At 41.8% G+C, this 21474-nt stretch overlaps 1 protein-coding gene across 1 annotated transcript in view; it reads left to right on the top strand.

Annotated features, from left to right (window-relative positions):
• LOC138662541 (extracellular matrix protein 2-like) overlaps positions 1 to 19270 on the top strand; it is a 129013-nt gene extending 109743 nt beyond the window's left edge. The window contains exons 8-10 of the mRNA XM_069748310.1: positions 7027 to 7166; positions 8545 to 8871; positions 18887 to 19270. Of these exons, the coding sequence (XP_069604411.1) occupies positions 7027 to 7166; positions 8545 to 8871; positions 18887 to 19073 (654 nt within the window). The 3' untranslated portion in view covers positions 19074 to 19270. The remainder of the gene's footprint in view (positions 1 to 7026; positions 7167 to 8544; positions 8872 to 18886) is intronic.
• The last annotated feature ends 2204 nt before the right edge of the window (positions 19271 to 21474 follow it).

Genomic DNA, 21474 nt, shown 5'->3' with positions numbered 1-21474 from the left:
GGAAGCTGCCGCTTGCAATGGAGCGGTCCCGGGAGAGTGGCGAGGAGCGAGAAAGGCAGCGGAGGGTGAGTATAGCAGGTTTTTTTTAATTATTATTATTTTTAACATGACATATTTTTACTATTGATGCTGCCTAGGCAGCATCAATAGTAAATAGTTGGGGACACACAGGGTTAATAATAATCATTAACTCTGTGTGAGCGGTGAGCGGAGGGGATTACGGAGCGGGCCCCTGGGCAGTGAGTGCAGGGGAGTAGGGGAGGGACTAATCGGACTGTGGCCGTCGCTAATTGGTCGTAACAGGCAGCTGCCGAGACCAATCAGCGAACGAATAACAGTGACAGAAGAACAGACAGACGGAAGTACACCTTAGACAATTATGTATATAGATACCTGTGGAAACATCTCAGATGGTTTGTCACAGACAACATTTATTTGTAGGATAGAAGATAAAAGTATGATCCCTCGGCATCCTACCAATGTTCTAAATGGGGCAGTGAGCATGTGCGACCACCACTCAGTTCACGGTCTATAGGAGTGGTGGTCGCACATGCTGGATTTTAGGACTCCCATTCCCGTGATTCCCACTTCTCAGACCACAAGCAATAATACATGTATCACAATGCTCGGCGGCTCTTCCAGTGTTTCACAGAGTGTTTTGTGTCATGCGCATTGCATGCTTGCAGCAGATGCTCAGTGTCAGAAACAAGGATCCCTGGAGGTTTCAAATAAATCCAGACTAAGTTACTGGTGCAACCAGTCTCCTGGTGCATGGGCAGGGCAAGCTGTGGTAGAACGTACATTTTAGACATCTATAGTGGCACAGTAGAACAAGATAACAATGCCACCTAACCTTAAGTTTGGTGGAAACTTTTGCACCAATCAAGAACCCCGTTTTTGGACTGCAGGGATTGTCCAGGACTAAGCTGTTTGATAGATTAGTTCATCAATATCAGTTTGGTGGAGATGCCAGGTGTCAGACCAGTACTGATTTGCATAAGCACTTTAAAGGGAATCTCTCAGTAGGATCAACCCTCTTAAACAGTCTATATGGGCATACAGGTCATAGGAAGTTGTATAAAATGAGACCTTGATATCTGTGATCTGATGTTTCATTCCAGAGAAAGCCACGTTTTTGTTAATATATTAACCCCTTTCTGCCATTAGACGTACTATTGCGTCCATGTGGGGTGGGCTTTTCTTCCCAAGGACGCAATAGTACGTCATATGCGATCGGCAGCGCTCACGGGGGGAGCGCCGCCGATCGCGGCCGGGTGTCAGCTGTTTATCGCAGCTGACATCCGGCACTATGTGCCAGGAGCGGTCACGGACCGCCCCCGGCACATTAACCCCCGGCACACCGCGATCAAAGATGATCGCGATGTGCCGGCGGTACAGGGAAGCACCGCGCAGGGAGGGGGCTCCCTGCGGGCTTCCCTGAGCCCCCCGCAGCAACGCGATGTGATCGCGTTGCTGCGAGGGTCTCACCTCCCTCCCTGCTCCCTCCAGCCCCGGATCCAAGATGGCCGCGGATCCGGGTCCTGCAGGGAGGGAGGTGGCTTCACAGAGCCTGCTCAGAGCAGGCACTGTGAAGCAGCCTGCACTGCTATCAGATCAGTGATCTGACAGAGTGCTGTGCAAACTGTCAGATCACTGATCTGTGATGTCCCCCCCTGGGACAAAGTAAAAAAGTAAAAAAAAAAAATTTCAAATGTGTAAAAAAAAATTAAAAAAAATATTCCAAAATAATGAAAAAAAAATAAAAATATTATTCCCATAAATACATTTCTTTATCTAAATAAAAAAAAAAAAACAATAAAAGTACACATATTTAGTATCGCCGCGTCCGTAACGGCCCGACCTATAAAACTGGCCCACTAGTTAACCCCTTCAGTAAACACCGTAAGAAAAAAAAAAAAAAAACGAGGCAAAAAACAACGCTTTATTATCATACCGCCGAACAAAAAGTGGAATAACACGCGATCAAAAAGACAGATATAACTAACCATGGTACCGCTGAAAACGTCATCTTGTCCCGCAAAAAACGAGCCGCCATACAGCATCATCAGCAAAAAAATAAAAAAGTTATAGCCCTGAGAATAAAGCGATGCAAAAATAATTATTTTTTCTATAAAATAGTTTTTATCGTATAAAAGCGCCAAAACATAAAAAAATGATATAAATGAGGTGTCACTGTAATCGTACTGACCCGAAGAATAAAACTGCTTCATCAATTTTACCAAACGCGGAACGGTATAAACGCCTCCCCCAAAAGAAATTCATGAATAGCTGGTTTTTGGTCATTCTGCCTCACAAAAATCGGAATAAAAAGCGATCAAAAAATGTCACGTGCCCGAAAATGTTACCAATAAAAACATCAACTCGTCCCGCAAAAACCAAGACCTCACATGACTCTGTGGACCAGAATATAGAAAAATTATAGCTCTCAAAATGTGGTAACGCAAAAAATATTTTTTGCAATAAAAAGCGTCTTTCAGTGTGTGACGGCTGCCAATCATAAAAATCCGCTAAAAAACCCGCTATAAAAGTAAATCAAACCCCCCTTCATCACCCCCTTAGTTAGGGAAAAATTAAAAAAATGTATTTATTTCCATTTTCCCATTAGGGCTAGGGTTAGAGTTAGGGCTAGGGTTAGGGCTAGGGCTAGGGTTAGGGCTAGGGTTAGGGCTAGGGTTAGGGTTAGGGCTAGGGCTAGGGTTAGGGTTAGGGCTAGGGTTAGGGCTAGGGTTAGGGCTAGGGTTAGGGCTAGGGTTAGGGCTAGGGTTAGGGCTAGGGTTAGGATTAGGGTTAGGGCTAGGGTTAGGGCTAGGGCTACAGTTTGGGTTGGGGCTAAAGTTACAGTTAGGGTTTAGATTACATTTACGGTTGGGAATAGGGTTGGGATTAGGGTTAGGGGTGTGTCAGGGTTAGAGGTGTTGTTAGGGTTACTGTTGGGATTAGGGTTAGGGATGTGTTTGGATTAGGGTTTCAGTTATAATTGGGGGGTTTCCACTGTTTAGGCACATCAGGGGCTCTCCAAACGCGACATGGCGTCCGATCTCAATTCCAGCCAATTCTGCGTTGAAAAAGTAAAACAGTGCTTCTTCCCTTCCGAGCTCTCCCGTGTGCCCAAACAGGGGTTTACCCCAACATATGGGGTATCAGCGTACTCAGGACAAATAGGACAACAACTTTTGGGGTCCAATTTCTCCTGCTACCCTTGGGAAAATACAAAACTCGGGGCTAAAACATATTTTTTGTGGGGAAAAAAAAGATTTTTTTATTTTCACGGCTCTGCGTTATAAACTGTAGTGAAACACTTGGGGGTTCAAAGTTCTCACAACACATCTAGATTAGTTCCCTGGGGGGTCTAGTTTCCAATATGGGGTCACTTGTGGGGGGTTTCTACTGTTTAGGTACATTAGGGGTTCTGCAAACGCAATGTGACGTCTGCAGACCATTCCATCTAAGTCTGCATTCCAAATGGCGCTCCTTCCCTTCCGAGCTCTGCCATGCGCTCAAACGTTGGTTTCCCCCAACATACGGGGTATCAGCGTACTCAGGACAAATTGGACAACAACTTTTGGGGTCGAATTTCTCCTCTTACCCTCGGGAAAATACAAAACTGGGGGCTAAAAAATAATTTTGGGGGGAAAGATTTTTTTTTTTAATTTTCACGGCTCTGCGTTACAAACTGTAGTGAAACACTTGGGGGTTCAAAGATATCACAACACATCTAGATGAGTTCCTTAGGGGGTCTAGTTTCCAAAATGTTGTCACTTGTGGGAGGTTTCTACTGTTTAGGTACATTAGGGGCTCTGCAAATGCAATGTGACACCTGCAGACCATTCCATCTAAGTCCTCATTCCAAATGGAGCTCCTTCCCTTCCGAGCCCTCCCATGCGCCCAAACAGTGGTTCCCCCCCACATATGGGGTATCAGCGCACTCAGGACAAATTGGACAACAAATTGTGGGGTCGAATTTCTCCTTTTACCCTCGGGAAAATACAAAACTGGGGGCTAAAAAATAATTTTTGTGGGAAAAAATTTTTTTTTTATTTTTACGGCTCTCCATTATAAACTTCTGTGAAGCCCTTGGTGGGTCAAAGCGCTCAGCACACATCTAGATAAGTTCCTAAGGGGGTCTACTTTCCAAAATGGTGTCACTTGTGGGGGGTTTCTACTGTTTAGGTACATTAGGGGCTCTGCAAACGCAATGTGACACCTGCAGACCATTCCATCTAAGTCTGCATTCAAATGGCACTCCTTCCCTTCTGAGCCCTCCCATGTGCCCAAACAGTGGTTCCCCCCACATATGGTGTATCATCGCACTCAGGACAAATTGGGCAACAAATTTTGGGGTCCAATTTCTCCTGTTACCCTCAGGAAAATACAAAACTGGGGGCTAAAAAAATAATTTTTGTGGGAAAAAAATTTTGTTTTATTTTTACGGCTCTGCATTATAAACTTCTGTGAAGCACTTGGTGGGTCAAAGTGCTCACCACACCTCTAGATAAGTTCCTTAGGGGGTCTACTTTCCAAAATGGTGTCATTTGTGGGGGGTTTCAATGTTTAGGCACATCAGTGGCTCTTCAAACGCAACATGGCGTCCCATCTCAATTCCTGTCAATTTAGCTTTGAAAAGTCAAACGGCGCTCCTTCCCTTCCGAGCTCTCCCATCCACCCAAACAGTGGTTTACCCCCACATATGGGGTATCCGCGTACTCAGGACAAATTGTACAACAACTTTTGGGGTCCAATTTCTTCTCTTACCCTTGGGAAAATAAAAAATTGGGGGCAAAAAGATAATTTTTGTGAAAAAATATGATTTTTTATTTTTACGGTTCTACATTATAAACTTCTGTGAAGCACTTGGTGGGTCAAAGTGCTCACCACACCTCTAGATAAGTTCCTTAGGGGGTCTACTTTCCAAAATGGTGTCACTTGTGGGGGGTTTCAATGTTTAGGCACATCAGTGGCTCTTCAAACGCAACATGACGTCCCATCTCAATTCCTGTCAATTTTGCATTGAAAAGTCAAACGGCGCTCCTTCCCTTCCGAGCTCTCCCATCCGCCCAAACAGTGGTTTACCCCCACATATGGGCTATCAGCGTACTCAGGACAAATTGTACAACAACTTTTGGGGTCCAATTTCTTCTCTTACCCTTGGGAAAATAAAAAATTGGGGGCGAAAAGATAATTTTTGTGAAAAAATATGATTTTTTATTTTTACGGTTCTACATTATAAACTTCTGTGAAGCACTTGTTGGGTCAAAGTGCTCACCACACCTCTAGATAAGTTCCTTAGGGGGTCTACTTTCCAAAATGGTGTCACTTGTGGGGGGTTTCAATGTTTAGCCACATCAGGGGCTCTCCAAACGAAACATGGCGTCCCATCTCAATTCCAGTCAATTTTGCATTGAAAAGTCAAATGGCGCTCCTTCGCTTCCGAGCTCTGCCATGCGCCCAAACAGTGGTTTACCCCCACATGTGGGGTATTGGCATACTCAGGACAAATTGTACAACAATGTTTGGGGTCCATTTTCTCCTGTTACCCTTGGTAAAATAAAACAAATTGGAGCTGAATTACATTTTTTGTGAAAAAAAGTTAAATGTTCATTTTTATTTAAACATTCAAAAAATTCCTGTGAAGCACCAGAAGGGTTAATAAACTTCTTGAATATGGTTTTGAGCACCTTGAGGGGTGTAGTTTTTAGAATGGTGTCACACTTGGGTATTTTCTATCATATAGACCCCTCAAAATGACTTCAAATGAGATGTGGTCCCTAAAATAAAATGGTGTTGTAGAAATGAGAAATTGCTGGTCAACTTTTAACCCTTATAACTCCCTAACAAAAAAAAATTTTGGTTCCAAAATTGTGCTGATGTAAAGTAGACATGTGGGAAATGTTACTTATTAAGTATTTTGTGTGACATATCTCTGTGATTTAATTGCATAAAAATTCAAAGTTGGAAAATTGCGAAATTTTCATAATTTTCGCCAAATTTCCGTTTTTTTCACAAATAAACGCAGGTACTATCAAATAATTTTTACCATTGTCATGAAGTACAATATGTCACGAGAAAACAATGTCAGAATCACCAGGATCCATTGAAGCGTTCCAGAGTTATAACCTCATAAAGGGACAGTGGTCAGAATTGTAAAAATTGGCCCGGTCATTAACGTGCAAACCACCCTTGGGGGTAAAGGGGTTAATGAGCTGTTGCAATCAACGTCTGCCCCATAGATCTTAACAGCTCATTTACATATAAAAAAAATACTGATTTCTCTGAAATAAAACATCGGATCACAGATATCAAGGTATCATTTTATTCAACTTTCCATGATCTACATGCCCATATAGACAGCTTAGGAGGGTTGATCTAACTGACAAGATTCACTTTAAGGACTGAAAGCTTCAGCCATTGTATAACAAAACAACATCTTTAACTGCAATGTTTGCGTAGTTTTTGGGTTATCACGATCTTTCCTTAATACTTGTACACTTGTTGAGACAGTTTTCTAGAGACCATCACAATAAGAAATGTAACCAACCAAGGTTAGGGACAAATATCCAGGAGTCCCACTGATTGCTGCCTCCATTCTTCAAGGACCAAAGTTTGAATGAATTTTACCTCTATTACTATATATAGAATAGAGTAAAGTTCTTTCTCAGCCTATGTAGGTGGAGGAGGTCTGCTCCTTCATCTGTGGGTGGAAGTACAATAATTAAGACCGCACGTGTGAAATAAAGGTTGTCGTAAGTCTTTGCCAACAAATCTGGAGATCCTGATTCTAAGAGAGACTCAGACGGTACACCACCCTGCCGGTATCGCTTTCATCCACGCAATGCTGATCCTAAGTGGATTTGTGTATCTCATCTGTACTTTCTCTCTATGTCTGACTTTAATCTAGAATAGACGAAGTTATTAAATCGAAGCAGCGGCTCCCAGAAATCACGTTAATACATGACAGATGTGTGTCCACTGATCAAGTGCTCAGATTTAGTGTTCTGTTTGCCGCAGGAGCTGCATCTAGACAATAACCGCATTGAAGTCGTATCGGAAGGAATCCTCAACAAAACTCTAAACCTGAGCGTAATCGTGCTGAGCAACAACCGGCTTCAGGAAGACCGCATTGCCCCTCGGGCTTGGATCCACCTCATGTGAGTATATCGGGCTTTCTTCAGGGCTACTGAGTAGCACACAAATTTTTTTTAAGGAAACCCTAGCCTCTTTTATCATACCGGACCCAGTTTTATTGGTTACCCATAGTTGAGATGACCATGAAAAATGATGGCTTACTTTCAGCCAAGAAGACTTTCAAAATTGGTTGAATAATAGTCACCCTTCTGATCTGCCATTCATCCTCTTATCTCTTGCATCCGGATATGGATATGGGACTGGTGCAGGTAATCACTGGCCATAGCCTACAGCAAATGATTGTCAGCAGTGGTCACTTGTCCATGTCATGATGTCATCACTGCAGCAAGATGCACAGAGACTGGGAACACTGAGTCTCGGGGGCCATAATTCATTGAAGCTTTTTTTTCGATTAATTTGTGGATGGACAACCCCTTTAGTGACTATTAGCCATATTATCACTACTGTGGTGTTTCATACTGAACCATCTATAGGGTAGACAAGTAATTGTTAATTCCCACCATTGACGTGATCAAGTCCTGATTTGAGTATTTCCTATTGAAAAAAATATATGCCATATAGAGACTTCTAATCATTAAAGAGGGGGAGGTGGGAGGTCCCATGTTTGAGACCTTTACATATTGGGTAGAGACACAGCTAAACTTGGGTGTATAAGTGCTGAAAATGCTGAGCCCTCTTGTACACTGTACATAGGCAGAGTTATGCAGAGCAGCAGGACTAGGAGGCACAAGACACCTAGTCCTGTAGTGATAATCTCCTGCTAATAAAAAACTGATTTTATTGAAACAGGAACACACATCCCAAACAGTGACGCATTGATGGAATCGAGGTCTTGGCCCCCACATCATGCTGCTCTCAGACTACATAGCAAAAACCTGCTGACAGATTCCCTTTAATCAAAAAGCATATGCAATCGGAAGAAAATTCTCAAAACTTGGTGACACACAGTTACTACCCACTTACATTTTCTACGTCCACCAAGTGGAGATACATGCACTATTTCTTACCTTGTTGTAAGAAATACTTTGCAAAGAACATCAACTTTGAGAGTATTCTCTTACGTAAAAAATGCCCCAGTTCCTCCACCATCTAACACATAATGGGAGAAGAATCAAACAGTTATAAGTAAAGCAGTTAATAAAGATGGTGTTGCCAATAAATATTTAAAGTCTCAAAAATCAAATGCAAAACCATGAAATGCAATAAACCTGTGAAAAGTGGTCTTCTACCTGGTTGGTCCTCCCTATGTCTGGTGATTAAAGTATATAAAGATTAAATTTGGTCAAGAAAAGAGTTGGAGCCAACAACTGGGTCCAAGGAGCCCTATTTGACCCCATACCCCCTACTATCAGGCTAAACTTCCATTTTTGTCTCCCCCAGGAATGTGGAATCTCTTGATTTGTCCCATAATCGATTGGTTCATGTACCATCATTTTTGCCTCAAGGAGCAAAACAAGTCATCCTACATCATAACCAGATCGAGCGTATTCCCGGCTATGTATTTGCTCACATGAAACCTGGACTGGAATTTCTTCATCTCTCACACAATCATTTGCGAGATGATGGCGTCCATGCCGTATCATTTTTTGGCCTCTACAAATCCCTTAATGAACTCTTGTTGGATAATAACAACTTTCAAAGCATCCCACGTGGCATCCTGAACTTGAAGTCCTTGCAGGTTCTCCGTCTCAGCTTCAATAAAATAAGGTGAGGTACATCTATGCTGTTTTGTTTGTTTTTTTCCCCCCAATGTTTCTTTCCATATCAGGACTGCCATCAGAAATTTCTGTGCCCTATTCAATAAAATTGCTACGGCCCCATGAGAACTTGCACCATTGTCAGTAAAGAAAATCTAAAATTCTAGTTCCATTTGTTAAATGCAACAACCTTTTGAGCTGTATGCACAATTACATACCAGCAGTGATTAAAATATTACCATAAATACATACCATATATATATATACATACAAATACATACACAGTGGCAGGGCAGGTAAACGTTTGGGCACCCCTGGTCAAAATTACTGTTATTGTGATCAGTTAAGCAAGTTAGGAAAGGCCACGTGATGCAAATTTCTCAGCTTTATAAAAACCCAGCCTCCTCTAACCTTGTGCCAAAAAGAGCAGCCATGGATTCTTCTTAGAAGATGCCTAGCACTCTGAAAATGAAAATGGTGGAGTCACACAAAGTAGGAGAAGGCTATAAGAACATACAAATTGTTTTCAAGTTCCCGATTCCTCAGTTTGAAATGTATTTAAGAAATGGCCGTTAACAGAAACAGTGTAGGTCACAATAAGGTCTGGAAGACCAAGCAAAATTTCAATGAGAGCTGCTCATAGGATTACTAGAGAGACAAATCAGAACCCCCGCTTCACTGCAAAAGACCTTCAGAAAGATTTAACAGACTCTGGAGTTGTGGTACATTGTTCTACTGTTCAGAGACACTTGCACAAATATGGTTTTCATGGAAGAGTCATCAGAAGAATGCTGCTGCGTCCTCACCATAAAATTTAGTGTCAGAAATAAACAAAAAGAACATCTAAACAAGCCTGATGCATTTTGGAAACAAGTTCTGTGGACCGATAAGGCTTAAATAGAACTATTTGGTCACAATGATCGAAGGTATGTGTGAAGAAAAAAAGGCACAGAAGTTTAGGAAAAGAACATCTCACCAAACAATAAGCATGGTGGTGGATCAATCATGCTTTGGGGGGTTTTTTTGCAGCCAATGGCACAGGAAACATTTCACAGATAAAGGGAAGAATGAATTCACTGAAATTTTAACAAATTCTTGATGCAAACATAACACCATCTGTAAAAAAAAGCTGAAATTTAAAAGAGGATGGCTTCAACAAATGTATGAGCACATGTCAAAATCCACAATAGACTACCTGAAAAGGCACAAACTGAAGGTTTTACAATGGCCCTCACAGTCCCCTGATCTGAACATCATTAAAAATCTGTGGCTAGATCTCAAAATAGCAGAGGATGCAAGATGACCCAGGGATCTCACAGAACCGGAAGAATGGATGAAAATCCATCAAACAGAAATTGAAAGACTCTTGTCTGGCTACAAAAAGTGTTTACAAGCCATGATACTGTCAAAAGTGGGTGCTATAAAGCTTTACAAATATCAGTTTCATATCTGCCCCCTGGTTGGACTCTTCTTTGATCAAAGCACTTAAAACACATCCCTCAATTGGGGTTACTATGGCTTGCTGTTCCCTTCCTGTAGTGCGTGACCACATAATACTCTTACATGTTTCCCATTTTGGGCAATCCACTCTTCCCCCTGGGTGTTGATGCCTGTGTTTTACGAGTTTGGATAAATAAGGGCCATTTCTGAGTTTGTCATTTTGGAGCAGGACTCCTTTGGCATTTAAATGATCATCTCCTTGGTATTTCTTAACTATTCACCTCATATGCATGGATAGTATGTCACCAATTACATTTTTTCAGTCACTCCCTCCAAGAGCCTTCTTTAATAGTAACATTGTTATTAAGGTTGAAGGAAGATTTTAAGTCCATCTAGTTCAACTCATAGCCTAACCTAACATGCCCTAACATGTTGATCCAGAGGAAGGCAAAAAAACCCATGTGGTAAAGAGTAAGCTCCACATTGGGGAAAAAAATTCCTTCCCGACTCCACATACGGCAATCAGACTAGTTCCCTGGATCAACGCCCTATCAAGGAATCTAGTATATATACCCTGCAACATTATACTTTTCAAGAAAGGCATCCAATCCCCTCTTAAATTTAAGTAATTAATCACTCATTACAACATCATACAGCAGAGAGTTCCATAGTCTCACTGCTCTAACAGTAAAGAACACGCGTGTTATTATGCCTAAACCTTCTTTCCTCCAGACGTAGAGGATGCCCCCTTGTCCATGTCTCAGGTCTATGATTAAAAAGATCATCAGAAAGGTATTTGTACTGTCCCCTCATATATTTATACATTGAAATAAGATCACCCCTTAGTCTTCGTTTTTCCAAACTAAATAGCCCCAAGTGTAATAACCTATCTTGGTATTGCAGACCCCCCAGTCCTCTAATAACCTTGGTCGCTCTTCTCTGCACCCGCTCTAGTTCAGCTATGTCTTTCTTATACACCGGAGACCAGAACTGTGCACAGTATTCTAAGTGTGGTCGAACTAGTGACTTGTATAGAGGTAAAGTTATGTTCTCCTCATGAGCATCTATGCCTCTTTTAATGCATCTCATTATTTTATTTGCCTTTGTAGCAGCTGCCTGACACTGGCCACTGAATATGAGTTTGTCATCCACCCATACACCCAGGTCTTTTTCATTGACGGTTTTGCCCAGAGTTTTAGAATTAAGCACATAATTATACATCTTATTACTTCTACCCAAGTGCATGACCTTACATTTATCCCCATTAAAGCTCATTTGCCATTTATCAGCCCAAGCTTCTAGTTTACATAAATCATCCTGTAATATAAAATTGTCCTCCTCTGTATTGATTACCCTGCAGAGTTTAGTGTCATCTGCAAATATTGAAATTCTGCTCTGAATGCCCCCTACAAGGTCATTAATAAATATGTTAAAAAGAAGAGGGCCCAATACTGACCCCTGTGGTACCCCACTGCTAACCGCGACCCAGTCCGAGTGTGCTCAATTAATAACCACCCTTTGTTTCCTGTCCCTGAGCCAGCTCTCAACCCACTTGCACATATTTTCCCCTATCCCCATTATTCTCATTTTATGTATCAACCTTTTGTGTGGCACCGTATCAAAAGCTTTTGAAAAGTCCATATACACTACATCTACTGGGTTCCCTTGGTCCAGTCCGGAACTTACCTCTTCATAGAAATTGATCAGATTAGTCTGACATTAACGGTCCCTAGTAAACCCGTGCTGATACTGGATTATGAGGTTATTCCTCTTCAGATACTCCAGTATAGCATCCCTTAGAATGCCCTCCAGGATTTTACCCACAGTAGAGGTTAAGCTTACTGGCCTATAATTACCGAGTTCAGTTTTTGTCCCCTTTTTGAATATTGGCACCACATTTGCTATATGCCAGTCCTGTGGTACAGACCCTGTTATTATGGAGTCTTTAAAGATTAAAAATAATGGTCTATCAATGACTGTACTTAATTCCTGCAGTACTCGAGGGTGTATCCCATCCGGGCCCGGAGATTTGTCAATTTTAGTGATTTTTAGACGCCGCCGCACTTCCTGCTGGGTTAAGCAGGTAACATTCAATGGGGATTTTTATCACTAGTCATTTTGTCTGCCATGGGATTTACTTGTGTAAACACTGATGAAAAAAAGTCATTTAGCATATTGGCTTTTTCCTCATCCTCATCCACCATTTCACGCAGACTATTTTTAAGGGGGCCAACACTATCATTTTTTAGTTTCTTACTATTTACGTAGTTAAAGAATATTTTGGGATTATTTTTACTCTCTCTGGCAATGAGTCTCTCTGTCTCAATCTTTGCTGCCTTGATTTGCTTTTTACAGAATTTATTTAATTTTTTGTATTTATTTAATGCCTCCTCACTACCTACTTCCTTTAATTCTCTAAATGCTTTCTTTTTGTCACTTATTGCGCCCCTTACAGCTCTATTTAGCCATATTGGTTTCCTCCTATTTCTAGTATGTTTATTCCCATATGGTATATACTGTGCACAGGTCCTATCCAGGATGCTAATAAACGTCTCCCATTTTCTTTGTGTATTTTTATTTCTCAGGATATCGTCCCAGTTAATTGCACCAGGATCCTCTCTCATCCGTTGGAAATTTGCCCTCCTGAAGTTTGGTGTCCTTGTAACCCCTCTATTACACATCTTTTTAAAGGATACATGAAAACTTATTATTTTGTGATCACTATTCCCCAAGTGACCCCCAACTCTTATATTTGCTATGCGGTCTGGCCTGTTGGTTAATATTAGGTCTAGCAGTGCCCCCCTTCTTGTTGGGTCCTGAACCAGTTGTGAAAGGTAATTGTCTCTCATAGTTGTCAAAAACCGATTACCTTTGCTGGAACTGCAGATTTCCATTCCCCAATCTATTTCAGGGTAGTTGAAGTCCCCCATAATAATGACTTCTACTTGAGTCGCAGATTCATGTATTTTCTTTACGAGGATATTCTCCGTTGCTTCCATTATTTTTGGAGATTTATAACAAACCCCTATCAGTAATTTATTATTTTTTCCTCCTCCCCTTATCTCCACCCACAGGGACTCTACATTTTCATTAGATTCACCTATATTATCACGCAGGATGGGTTTTAAGGACGATTTTACATATAGACACACCCCTCCCCCTCGCCTATCCATTTGGTCATTTCTGAGCAGACTATAACCCTGCAAGTTAACAGCCCAGTCATGGCTCTCATCCAGCCATGTCTCAGATATCCCCACCATGTCATAATTATGCTCCAACAACATTAATTCTAATTCGTCCATTTTGTTGGCAAGGCTTCTGGCATTAGTATACATGCACTTGATGTTCCTCTCTGTACCTCTATTCTTTCTTAAATTATTAACTGTTCTAATCCCACCCCCCATGCCACCGCCACCCCCATCTTCCTTGTTTGTGCCCAGGTCTCTATCTGCAATAGCTTCCTCTCCTATAAAATGAATACTTTCCCCCCAATCCCAAGTTTAAACACTCCTCCAACCTTCTTGCCATTTTCTCCCCCAACACAGCTGCACCCTCCCCATTGAGGTGCAGCCCGTCCCTAGCGTAGAGCCTGTAGCCAACTGAGAAGTCAGCCCAGTTCTGCAGGAACCCAAACCCCTCCTTCCTACACCAGTTCTTGAGCCACTTATTAACCTCTCTAATCTCACGTTGCCTTTCTGGCGTGGCACGTGGTACAGGCAGTATTTCGGAAAATACTACGTTGGAGGTCTTTAATAGTGAGAAAATTACTTTTGCGACAGCTTGCTCAAGTGCAGGACCTCTGAGGCACACCTTGTCTTTTTCATACTATCTACTGATTTACCCACCAGACCTCCTGGTTGCCAGGTTTCAGACACAGTGGGACGGAGATTGTCACGCTGTGACGTTCTTTGGTAAGAAAGGGGGGCCTCAATCTGTCCCTGGAACTGGGACCCAAAGTATCCCTGTCCCGGGAGTACTCATGAAGGTAGAGAGGCCTGACTCTCCAAACTTACTATGCTCCTGTTAAACCCTGATCATTTGGACCTGGAGGAATACACATGTGGTGTCGAAACATGTCATCCATAAGGGATTGAATGTATGCAATACTGTTATTGAAGAAATCTGGAACTTTTTAATGAATAAATAAAAGGTGCATTTTACTCTACCATTGGACTGATCGGTGGAGAAACAAAATGTTTTTTCTTTACAAGTGTGGATTTATCCCAATCCGTTTTCCGTGCGAACTGTAACCACAGGTTGGATGTATTCCTGTTTCTTCAAAGCGGTGAGCTGGCTTTGCCAAATACTACCATAAATATATATCAGCAGTGAATAAATTGCACTCATAAATCCCAGCAGTGAATATGGTGTTAGATTTACAACAGTTTGAATTAGAGTTGTCGCGAATTGATTGGCACGTCCCAGGCCATCGGCCATGACAGTGGTCTGTGACTGCCGATGGGAGCAGGAGAACCACCTCTTGCCTTATGGCATGTGCAGCTCTTATCTTTATTAGCGAGCCTGGTGTGACGTCATCATTGTGGTGTGATGCACATGTGACACCCAGAGGCGATTCTCCCGTCCTTCTCCTGACCACTGTTTTTCGCTAATGGACTGGGACAAGTAAACTGATTTGCACCAACTCTAGGGAGAAATAGACTAGATGCACCAAATCTATTACAGTGGCTCAGGCTTACATCTCACCTTCTACCCCTTCTGTCTAAGTTCACGCTATCTTTTGGTTGGCATACTTTTGGGGGCAAAGATTTTGGCACAACATAAGATGTCCTTTTTTTCCACCAAGCCACTCGCTCTTATTGAGATGCAAAACCTGTGTAAAGCAAAATGTTGGCACTTTGGACATTTTTAGATCTCGATTCTGGAAGGAACTTGAATGGGAAAGTGTTCGAGAAGGTTGTGGAGCCGTGAGCATCACTCGGAGCACTGTTTAATCCATTGTGCGGAAATGGAAAGGTGTAAAACTAGACCCACGGGTGAGATCAAGCCGGTATACCCTAAGGCACACTAAACCTATATCCGATTTTTACTAGTCTCCAGTACAGATGACTGCAAGTTATTCCCCATCATCCATCATTGCAGGCTGTATAGATATTTACCCATCTGTTCCTCAACAGGATTCCTGATGGGAAGTCCAGAAGAATGTCTGCTCCATGACCATGACTTCATCTCACACGTTTAGTACTAAGACTATACTTTCCCTACACACTTTGTGTGTGTATAGGACACCAGAAACTCTTTTTATAGCTTTTTTGTTTTAGTGCCTTGTTTAAAGGAAACTAATGTTGCATCAAGTCCAGCTGTGACCTTTCCTAGAGACATAGGCCAAGTGGATGATGATCTGCAGAAGGCAACGACCTCAAGCGCAATGCACTAAACACATGCTTTATGCAACTTTTTGGACCACGATTGGAAAAATTATCTTTAATGAGTCCCCGTCGGTTTAATTTTTATTTCATAAATCAATATTACACATGAAAATATGAAACTTTATAGTATATCTTCTACAAAAAAAAAAAAAAAATCAGCTTCTTTCTCCTGGACTGATGTTTCACACTCAATTTATAGGTAAAATCTGTAAAATCTGTAATTGAAAAATCTACTGTATACAGAGAGAGGAGATGATAGTTGGTGCTTTTGAAGTTCTATGGAGGAGGGAGGAGCTATACAGACATTCTGCTGCACGTTCTCCTGCAGCGATAGTTACAGTTCTTCATAGAACTTTATAAGCACCAACAGTCGTCTCCTATCTCAGTAATGGGGAAATCTGTGTTCACTGATGACACATTTTACCAGTAAATTGAGAATTGTGTTTATGAAGGATCAGTCCAGGAGGAGAAAGGAGAAGATTTCTCTGTTAAGATATATTACAAAGTTTCTTTTTTTCACCCGTATGATTTATGGGGGGGAAAAGTAGAACGATGATTACTCTTTAGAGGGAATGCAGCGTCTAACCACCTTCAGATGTCTCGAGTCGTCTTCCTACACATGGTGTCATGCAGTTTTGCTAAATATTTGGTTCTTGATTGTTGAGCGATCTCAGCCAGTGCACAAAGCTGTTCTGTCGTGTTCTTCTGGGTTGGACCTTATGGCCCCCTGCAGACACAGATAAATCCCATGCAGGATCTGGCTTCTATCAATCAACACCAAAACAAACAAGTCAAAGAGCGGATAATAGCCCAAAGCTAAAAATACCAAAGAGCAGAGCCATAAAGAGCATGTAATACATCTAGTTTAATAGAGTTATCAACCTTTCGGGCCATTTTTTTTTCAATTAAATCCATGTATTTGGATAAAAAAAATATCACTTTTACAATTGGGTTCCATAAAAACCTTTACCGTTCGTCTGCACATTCAAATTTGGTCATAAATCAGCAGAGAAAAAGACAGAAACAACTCTCTGTCAGTTTGTCACAGCAAGCTCACTGACATATTCTCAGTTAGCTCATTCTGCAGCCAGCAAAAGACAGTGCAACATAGAATCTGTAGAAGGCAAGCGGTGCTCTCTCACGATGGTAGATGGCGTGAAGGTCAGTGAAGGCAGCGGACAGGTATATGTAGGCAGAAAACAAGACTTTGTGAACCTTGCATCAGATCAGAGTGAATGGAGAGCGTCCATTATCCCCTACCCGACATCAGTGATATATCTATCGCAGACTTACAAGTGCTGCTCACTAAATTAGAATATCATCAAAAAGTTAATTTATTTCAGTTCTTCAATACAAAAAGTGAAATTCATATTATATAGAGTCATTACAGACAGAGTGATCTATTTCACGTGTTTATTTCTGTTAATGTTGATGATTATGGCTTACAGCCAATGAAAACCCAAAAGTCATTATCTAATTAAATTATAATAATTAACAAAAAACACTTGCAAAGGCTCCTAAGTGTTTATAAAGGTCCCTTAGTTTGTTTCAGTAGCTCCACAATCATGGGGAAGACTGCTGACTTGACAGATGTCCAGAAGGCAGCCATTGACACACTTCACAAGGAGGGGAAGCCACAAAAGGTCATTACTAAAAGAAGCCGGCTGTTCACAGAGTGCTGTATCCAAGCATATTAATGGAAGGTTGAGTGGAAGGAAAAAGTGTGGTAGAAAAAGGTGCACAAGCAACCGGGATAACTGCTGCCTTGAAACGATTGTTAAGAAAAGGCCATTCAAAAATTTGGGGGAGACTCACAAGGAGTGGACTGCTGCTGGAGTCATTGCTTCAAGAGCCTCCACACACAGACGTATCCAGGACATGGGCTACATGTGTCACATTCCTTGTGTCAGCCACTCATGACCAATAGACAACGCCAGAAGCATCTTACCTGGGCCAAGGAGAAAAAGAACTGGACTGTTGCTCAGTGGTCCAAGGTGTTGTTTTCAGATGAAAGTAAATTTTGCATTTCATTTGGAAATCAAGGTCCCAGAGCCTGGAGGAAGAGTGGAGAGGCCACAATCCAAGCTGCTGGAGGTCTAGTGTGAAGTTTCCACAATCAGTGATGGTTTGGGGAGCCATGTCATCTGCTGGTGTAGGTCCACTGTGTTTTATCAAGACCAAAGTAAGCGCAGCCGTCTATCAGGAAATTTTAGGGAAGCCGACAAGCTTTTTGGAGATGGAAATTTCATTCTCCAGCAGGACTTGGTCCCTGTCCACACTGCCAAAAGTAGCAATACCTAGATTAAAAACAACAGTATCACTGTGCTTGATTGTCCAGCAAATTTGCCTGACGTTGTCAAGAGGAAGATGAGAGACACCAGACCCAACAATGCAGATGAGCTGAAGGCTGCTATCAAAGCAACCTGGGCTTCCATAACACCTCAGCATTGCCACAGGCTGATCGCCTCCATGCCATGCCGCATTGATGCAGTAATTGATGCAAAAGGAGCCCCGACCAAGTATTGAGTGCATTTACTGAACATACATTTCAGTAGGCCAACATTTCGGATTTTAAAATCATTTTTCAATCTGGTGTTATAAAGTATTCTAATTTACTGAGATAATGACTTTTGGGTTATCACTGGCTGTAAGTAGTGATGAGCGAGTGTACTTGTTCCTCAGAGATTAAGTTTTCATCGCCTCAGCAGCATGATTTACAGCTATTAGCCAGCTTGATTACATGTGGGAATTCCCTAGCAACCAGGAAACCCCCACATGTACTCAGCCTGGCTAATAGCTGTAAATCATTCAGCTGCCGTGATGAAAACTAAATCTCCGAACACTAACAAATACTCGGAGGTCACCCGAGCGTGCTCGGGAAAACCCGAGCAACGAGTACACTCGCTCATCACTAGCTGTAAGCCATAATCATCAACATTAACAGAAATAAACACATGAAATAGGTCACTCTGTGTGAAATGACTCTATATAATATGAGTTTCACTATTTGTATTAAAGAACTCAAATAAATTAACTTGTTGATGATATTCTAATTTTGTGAGAAGCTCCTGTATGTATGTCAGATGTCGGAGGTGCTTACAAGGAGCGGGCTCATGAGCTGACCTCTAACCTCAGCAATCTGAGCAAACTGCATAAACTTTTTGCGTAGAAATAACCTTACTTTTTGATAATCCACAGGTACGTGCCTCTGAATTCAATCTGCGATACCAGAATATCCCAAGACTCCAACCTGGTCTCCGTGCACCTGGAAAACAACTACATCAACCGACGCCTCATCCCACCAACGGCTCTGTCCTGCATCAAAACCTATTATAGCGTCATCCTGCGACCTCAACATGAGGAATATGAAGACGAGGAGTACTAAAGACATGGATGTCCTATAAACCAGAGCATGACCTACTAAAGGGGACTGAGCATGAGTGCGGGCAACCATACTGGTACCATATTGTTACACCGCCATTGACGGCACATGGGGAAACGTAGTACAGAGGGCTGAGTGCTGGTGCTCACGCCCAACAACTTTACCTATGAAGATATTAATAAAATTTATTGTGAATTGGATTTCTTCCTGGTGGCTGAATGCAACAGGGTCAATTTATCAATTTTGTCCAAAATTTAACCGCTTAACCCCCAGGCCATTTTCCGTTTTTGCGTTTTCATTTTTTGCTCCCCTTCTTCCCAGAGCCATAACTTTTTGATTTTTCAGTCAAAATGGCCATGTGAGGGCTTGGTTTTTGCGGGACAAGTTGTACTTTTGAATGTCACCATTGGTTTTAACATATCATGACTGAAAAACGGGAAAAATTCCAAGTGCAGTGAAATTGCAAGAAATTGCAATTCCACAGTTGTTTTTTTTTCTTTTTTATTACCATATTCACTAAATGCTAAAACAGACCGGCCATTATGATTTTCCGGGACATTACGAGTTCACAGATACCAAACATGTCTAGGCTCTTTTTTATTTAAGTGGTGAAAAAAAATGGTGCCATTTTCCGATACCCTAAGCGTCTCAACTTTTCGTGATCTCTGGTTGGGTGAGGGCTCATTTTTTGCACACCAAGCTGGCATTTTTATTGATATCATTTTGATGCAGATCTGATCTTTTAATCGCCCGTTAATGCATTTTATTGCAATGTAGTGGCAACCAAAAAATGTAATTCTGGCGTTTTGACTTTTTTTCTTGTTACACCATATAGCGATCGGGTTAATTCTGTTTTTATATTGAAAGATCAGGGGATTCTGAACGCGGCGATACCAAATATTAGTATGTTTGATTTTTTTTTTTACGGTTTTATTTTGAATGGGGCAAAAGGGGGGAGATTTGAACTTTTATTTTATTTTTTTTATATTTTTTTAAAACTTTTTTAAAAACTTTTTGCATGCTTCAGTAGTCTCCATGGGAGACTAGAAGCCCGAGTTGTCCGATTGGCACTGCTGCATACAGGCGATGATCAGATTGCCTGTATGTAGAAAAAATGCTCACTTGCTATGACCGCCGTCCAACGGCTCATAGCAATCTGGCTATGACAACCATAGAGATCTGCTGCAGACCTCTGGTTGTCATGCCAACCTATCAGTGACCCGCGATCACGTGTTGGGGTCACCGATGGGTGGTCTTTCCGGCATGCTTGCTGGAAACGCGAGTAAAACGCCGCTGTCAGAGATTGACAGCGGCATTAAACAGGTTAACAGCCGCGGGTGGATCGCGATTCCACCCACGGCTGTTAGAGGCATATGTCAGCTGTTCAAAACAGCTGACATGTGTCGGGAAAGATGTGGGCTCAGCGCCGGAGCCCACATCAAAGAGAGAAAGTCCGAAATGGGCGTGCTAATACGCCCAATGTCGGAAAGGAGTTAAAAATGTGCCAAATTTATCACGCTGGCTCGAGCCGGATGAAAAATTTGACTCATCTTAATAAAAACTTTTGCAAAATTTACCCCACCGTTATTTTGGGCCATGAGTCATCCCACTAAATCTCACCCTTTCTCCATCCAAAATCATATCCACTTATGAGATGATTAAAAATTGAGCCAGAATACCCCCAATTCTTTATATACAGTATATCCATCCATTTCACGCTACTGCTGGCTTTGTTGCAATGTATCAGTTGAGATATGAGCTCAGACTTAAAGAGGTTGTCTGGCTCGTTATACCTATTTTCAAGTCAGAGGTTGGATTTATAAGCTTAGGACATAAACCTCTGACAGATGCCTGGGATGGAAGCCATTCACCGACACCTGTCACATAGGAACCCACATTTTTCGTGGGGTCTCTGTATAGGAAAAGATAGCTTCGGTAGTGACTATGGAGAAGATTCTTATTTCATAGGTTATTCTGTATCTATTTTTACATACGCAGATCCCAACCCATAAATAATAAGCTTCTTGTTGTCGGGGCCACCATTTAGGGAAGCTTACTGCAAAACCCAATCTATTATCTAGTGTAAAAGGATGTTCAAAAGTAAAGGGGACCTGCTACTTGCTGAAAAAAAAATTAAATAGTTTACAAAAATCCCTGAGCTACACTGATTCTGCCACTTTTTACCATTTCAAGCTCCGTTGTCCCATTGCAAAGATATTCACATTTGTTGCTTTTGGAGTGCAGTATGTGAAATCTCTGCTTGCAGACCAACTGGTTTTTTCTTTTGAGTCCTTTAGACTTTAACCCTTCTCTCCCAGATGCTGTCAATTACAGCTCTAGCAGTCATAAATGCTGCTGAACTGTGATTGGAAGAAAGGGCCCAGTTGCATTACAAGCAGAGATT

This window comes from Ranitomeya imitator, chromosome 2, assembly GCF_032444005.1.
Source record: "Ranitomeya imitator isolate aRanImi1 chromosome 2, aRanImi1.pri, whole genome shotgun sequence".
NCBI classification, from domain to species: domain Eukaryota; kingdom Metazoa; phylum Chordata; class Amphibia; order Anura; family Dendrobatidae; genus Ranitomeya; species Ranitomeya imitator.
The sequence above is the reverse complement of the archived record's forward strand: the minus strand, read 5'-3'. Positions and strand labels throughout refer to the sequence as shown.